This window comes from Lactuca virosa, chromosome 5 (genome assembly GCF_052849685.1).
Source record: "Lactuca virosa cultivar CGN04683 chromosome 5, Lactuca_virosa_CGN04683_v6, whole genome shotgun sequence".
NCBI lineage: Eukaryota > Viridiplantae > Streptophyta > Magnoliopsida > Asterales > Asteraceae > Lactuca > Lactuca virosa.
Window position 1 is genome coordinate 115,045,986 of NC_136430.1, and position 5,816 is coordinate 115,051,801.

At 30.5% G+C, this 5,816-nt stretch overlaps 1 protein-coding gene across 1 annotated transcript; it reads right to left on the minus strand.

Moving 5' to 3' along the window:
* Positions 1–558: 558 nt before the first annotated feature.
* LOC145116493 (uncharacterized) lies at positions 559–4,357 on the minus strand. The gene is made up of 4 exons (XM_079052834.1): positions 4,223–4,357; positions 3,966–4,144; positions 3,675–3,882; positions 559–949 (listed from the first exon to the last, which is right to left on the minus strand). The coding sequence occupies exons 1-4, from the start codon at positions 4,299–4,301 to the stop codon at positions 666–668; spliced, it is 750 nt and encodes a 249-aa protein (XP_078908960.1). The 5' UTR covers positions 4,302–4,357; the 3' UTR covers positions 559–665.
* Positions 4,358–5,816: the final 1,459 nt, after the last annotated feature.

Here is a 5,816-nt window from a genome sequence, read left to right on the forward strand (position 1 = left end):
AAACAAATTAACAAGTTTGACTTTATTTAACAAGTTTTGACTTTTGTTTGACTTTTACAGACTCGAAAATAACGGGTTGTCACACAAAACCACAAAATTTTGGTCTTCCCACCTCCATATTTTCTCTAGTTTTTGTCTCTTAAAGTGTTAAGAACATAAATATGAAGATGATACTTGAGTATTCTCTTTTAAGGCAAACTAGTTTCTTTGTCTTAAGAGCTTAAGTGATTCGTTTATTACAAGAAGAAGACTAGCATCTTATCAAGTTAATTTATTGTTGGTGGATATCTCTCGAGAACTTCTACCTTGAAGTTTCATGTCACACTTCATTAACTTCCAATCTGCCATAAGAATCAATGTCTTTAAAGTTTGTAACACTTTTCTTTCTATGGTTGTTTTTATCTTTCTAAGTCTTGCAAAATGATTTTTTGATGGGAATAAAACTAGTTTTATTTTGTTCAAATTTAAAGTCTTATGTTCCTTTGTTTATGTTTTTTAAATAATTTTTGAATAAAATCCCAACAGTCTATGTATATAAATTTTTTTTTATATATATACTACTTCTAAAAAACAATAAATAATTACTTTCAAGTACATACCCCTAATTGTCACTATACAATTCAAGACCAACCATTCAAATTTTTTGTTGGTATCCATCCCATATACTAATTTTTAGTCCTAATAATAGTGATTGTACCCCTCCCTTGTGTATGAATTCGGGTTAGAGCCACCACCACCTTACCGGAGAGTCCCGGTCCGCCGGGTGAAACCAGTGGTCGACATGCAAAGTCACCCACCGGATGCTTCAAGGGCCTTGTTGGCGGCATTAGGATTCTCTGATTTATGTCATTCAGTGTCATGTCTCCTTTAAATCCTCCTGGCTTCACCAATGCAAAAGGATATACAACTCTTGTTATAAGCTTCCTCTTTCTCTCTTCGTTTCTTGCTCCTACATAACAAAAACAAAGCACGATGGTAAAGTTTCATGTAATGTAATAAAGGTTGCTACAAGAAATAACAATGTACTTTCATTGATTTGTTTTATCAGAGCATCCTACTTTTATTTCATACTATTACAATATTATACTTTGAATGATCAACTTAATTATAACATTCTCGTCTTAATGCAACAACAATTATATCAACAATGCTTTAATAGATTGAAATAACAATAGGATTTTGTGATGCAGATAAATGCAAGATGTACGTTACTATTTTTGTGTTTGGTTTATGATTATATTTCAACCATAGTTACAAAAATAACCTTTTATATATATATATATATATATATATATATATATATATATATATATATATATATATATATATATATATATATAGTTATTAAACTAACTCAAGATATATATGTTGGTGTTGTTTCATTGTCAACCACGTTGAAAGTGAAGAATAAACAAGAATTTGAAAGCTATAAAGATCACAAGTCATGAGTTTAAAGTTGGTTTTGAACTACTTTAGTGTAAACAATGTTTCAGTCTTTTTAGAGTACCCAACTGATCAAAAGTCATGCCTCAGTTTTTATGTATTTGCATGTTATGACATTCATCAAGTGGTCCACATGTGTGTTCTCGGATGCAAGTATATATGTATAACACGTGTTGAAACACAAAACTTGGAGGAATCTAAAATAAAAGAAGTATAGCTAAAAATGTTATGTAAGTTAAGGGGAAAAATAAAAGATTTTCTTATTGTTAGTAATATGGTAAAACTAAAACGTAACTTATATCGACGATTTTCTAGTGCAAAATGTAAAAATAATGAACAACAATGGGTATTACATCTAATTAATAAAATAAAATAAAATGAAGACCTATAAATATTACAATTTCTTTTAAACGGCAAACTAACTTATGACCTTTTCGAAAAGTCATTTTTTAGTAATAAGATAAAACTAAAACGTAACTTATATCGACGATTTTCTATTGCAAAAATATAATAATAATGAACAATAGGCGTCACTTTTAAACGACAAACTAACTTTATTAAACGACAAACTAACCTACTGCTAAATATTATTTATGTATTCTTGTAAAAAACATGAACTCATGACCTTTGTTTTGAAAGAGTTATTTTTTACTGCTAACTCAAAGACCCATTGGTAAATATCACAACTCTTATTTAATATTTATTATGATTTACAAAATAGATACACTAAAAATTTAGTATATCTTTTTACTTAAAATTTTGTTTTTTATGCTTTGTATGAAAAATAAATTTAACTTATAAAAATGAACTTTTTGATTTGAGACATGAATATTATTACAAATAGTTATCATTACATTAATAAGTTAAAGATGATATCAAAATAAAGTTTATTTTGTATATATACCTAATTGTTTGATGTATCTTTTCTGTGCATCGATTAATATGTAAATTGTGTTTTAAAATATTATATTACATCCTTCATAAAAAAAATAATGACAATGACAATAGATAACAATAATAAAAAGTAAAAAATACAATTATTATTAATTATTTGATTTGACGTATTGATAAAAATAATGGGAAAAGTACTTTTAAGATAACAAGAGTACAATCACCCTAACTTAAGCGTTGCATTAATTTGGAGGAAAAAAAATGATACGTTTGAGAATTATTGTAGATAATGGAATTTATTCCAAGTAAAAATAAACTGGTCAGCCAATGAAACACCATCATTATATGTACATCGCATCATGATCATGCATGCAGCATGCATGCATGTGGGGTTTCTGTCATCTAATTTCCTTTTTTTTCTTTGAGGAACATTTCAAACTATTATATTCACTAAAATATAGAAAAATATTAAATTATACACCAAAATTTACCGACTTTATTTTAAAAAAACTGTTATCATAAACGTTCTTCGATTATTGATCGTTCTTTTTTTTTTTAATAGTTAATGTGTTTTTATCATTTTTTTTAAAACATTATTATTTAGTTTAGTTATTCTAAACATATTTAGTATTTTTATAACGACATTTTAATTTATAGACATAAAATGGAATAGTTAATCAAAACAATAAAAATAACTATATGTGTCGGTCTTTTTAAATAAAAAAATACGATAAAATTCCTAATTATAATAATAAATAATTAACAGTTACCAATATAATAATTAATATTCGATATTAAATAAAACAAATTATATTGTAAAAATAATTAAGTTTTAAGGATTAAATAGAATTAAAAGATTAAAATTGAACAATTAAGTAAATTATATATAAAATTGGAAAATTAGACAAAGAAAACATTTAATAAAATCTGAATGTTTAATTAATGATATTGACCTATGTAAATAACCACTTTGTATTGAAGATGATGGAATAACCAAAATGGTAGTATTTCTCTGACTCTTGGTTTTTAATTCTTAACCGAGAAATCAGTTAATGAATGTCAAAATTGGAACAATTTTACAAAAAAAAAAACAAAAAACAAAAAAAAAGCAAAAAAAAAAAAAAAACTAAGATTTACAGTTTCTTTTTTCAATTAGAATACTCTTTTTTAATAAAAAGAATTTAAACAAGAAGCTTAAATCTTGTTGTATTATTAAGTAAATTAAACTAAAAAACTATTATTAGTTTTCAATGAAAATTAGACATGTTATTATACATAAAAACCGATTATTTAATTATAGGAGGGTTGGTGATTGAGTAGGTGTGAAAGAGAAGACTTACCAGTGAAAAGGGAATGGTGTGAAGAAAGAAGTGTCTCTTCAAAAGTAGTGATGCTGCTTTTTGTTATTTCTGAAGATGAAGTTGAATTCGTCTCCTCTATTCCCCTTCCTTTCATCTCTCTCTCATCTCCATTATCATCTGTGTAAAACTTGCAGAAATTCTCATAACAATTCTCCATGTCTTCAACGGAGTTTGAATTACAGTAGCTCTGTGGATTCATACATCATGTTAGAACATATATCTAACTTGTTATCAAAACTGAAAGTTGGAAGATAAAGCTAGACGAATTACAGGAAATGAGGTTGTGGAGTTTTGGTAGATCGGTTGATATTGATCCTCATGGAAGAGAAGCAATCTACGTCGTTTAGATCTGAATTCAAACAACGCATCTTCAAGATAACCTGATGAGAGATCGTCAGAATGCAAAGGTGACTGACTGTGGAATGCAGAAGTGTCGTTGATGTCCATAGCTGCAACACAACCATTCAAAATCAGCGTATGCATAACATACGTACTTACACACAGAAAGAATGAATAAGAAGAATTACAGTAGTGAGAGGAAGAGGAGGCATGATGAATGGTATGGGGGAGGGTGCTAAAGTACGGAATAGAGTGAAGGTCACCCATATTTTTGCTTCCTTGGGATATGAGCGAGTGGATGTGGAGGGTTTGTATTTATGTATGCAAGTGAGAGTCCTTGCTCATGCTTCTTGCACCATCTTTCTCGATTACGTCATGCTTTCTTCAAACATTAGATATGGTTGCGTATGGGACCCACTCTTGTCTACCCGAACAAAAAGTAAACAAAATTTAGTGGTTCATTCGATATGTATTTTAAATTAAGCCTTCGAGCATTCCATATGGTCCGATCTTATACCATCCAAAATTGTCATATCAAATGTTAACATAACAATAACTAAAAATGAGGTGGTATACATATGTTATAATATGTTAAGAGATAGAAAAAAAAGGAAGAAAGAAAGAATTTCATTTGTTGCCGAAGGCAACAACCAATCAAAAGAGGTGTTTAATTCCTTCTTCGTCACAACAAGATATGCCATAACAACCCCTTAATGAGAAGGAGGGAGGGGGGAGGGGGGATGTTCCTTGTGTTATGACGGCGTTAAGAGGTGTCACCTCAGCCGTAACACCACTTCTCGTTGCCTACGCCGCATCCTCTTATACATCTTCACACTCACTAGGGTGCTGATGTGGCCCTTCGGTCGTAGCAGGAACGCCATGCCACATAGGACAATTTTGAAAATTGAAGACCCCGTGTGGCGACAGCCTTGTACCATTCCCCTCTCCTCCCGTTGTCCCCTCTCCTCCTGTTGTTTTTTCAGCTGTCCTCTTTCCCCATTTTATATTATGCATTGCTTTTGAACAATAACCGTTGTAACATAGCTTAAAAGATAGAAAACTAGAGTGATTAAACAGCAACGTGACACCTAATAATTAAAAATGAAAAATAAATATAACACATAGCTTAAGGTTATTACAAAAATATTAAAATGGTATACTTTTGTCACTTAATGATCACAAGCTTTTATCTCAAATCCTAAAAGGTTAAATCTCGACAACCTTACTCATCCGCCCCGCCAAATCTATTGTACATGTAAGAGCCGCCAAATCTATTGTACATGTAAGAGCTAAATCATGCACCTAATGATAAGCTAAATCAATAAATTAACAAGTTAACAAGAAGCTTCCCATAGTAGTGAAACAATCGGGAAAATATCTCCACACCGCTATTATAAAACTATTATGCTTATTTCATAGTTGAAACATGTTATTTCAACAAACTAACTACATTTGTAAGCATGACCATATTATATACATTAACATTCGACAAACTTGTAGATATTGTTCCTACAAGCACATTCGCTACAATATTTTTTTCCTTCTTGGTTAAGGTAGTTTTCAAATAGACATAATTGGTCCATGTGTAAGAAAAATTATAGAAATAGCCCCACCTACCTTTGGGGGGGGGGGGGTGGGGATGTTCCTTGTGTTATGACGGCGTTAAGAGGTGTCACCTTAGCCGTAACACCACTTCTCGTTGCCTACGCCACATCCTCTTATACATCTTCACACTCACCAGGGTGCTGATGTGGCCCTTCGGTCCTAGCAGGAACGCTATGC

What these genes read in the sequence shown, in the direction of transcription:
- LOC145116493 (XM_079052834.1), bottom strand. Translation starts at nt 4,301, where the DNA reads ATGGGTGACCTTCACTCTATTCCGTACTTTAGCACCCTCCCCCATACC. An exon ending in CTCCTCTTCCTCTCACTACT is followed by an intron (nt 4,145 to 4,222) that starts GTAATTCTTCTT and finishes GTTGTGTTGCAG; the next exon opens with CTATGGACATCAACGACACT. An exon ending in ACTCCACAACCTCATTTCCT is followed by an intron (nt 3,883 to 3,965) that starts GTAATTCGTCTA and finishes ATGAATCCACAG; the next exon opens with AGCTACTGTAATTCAAACTC.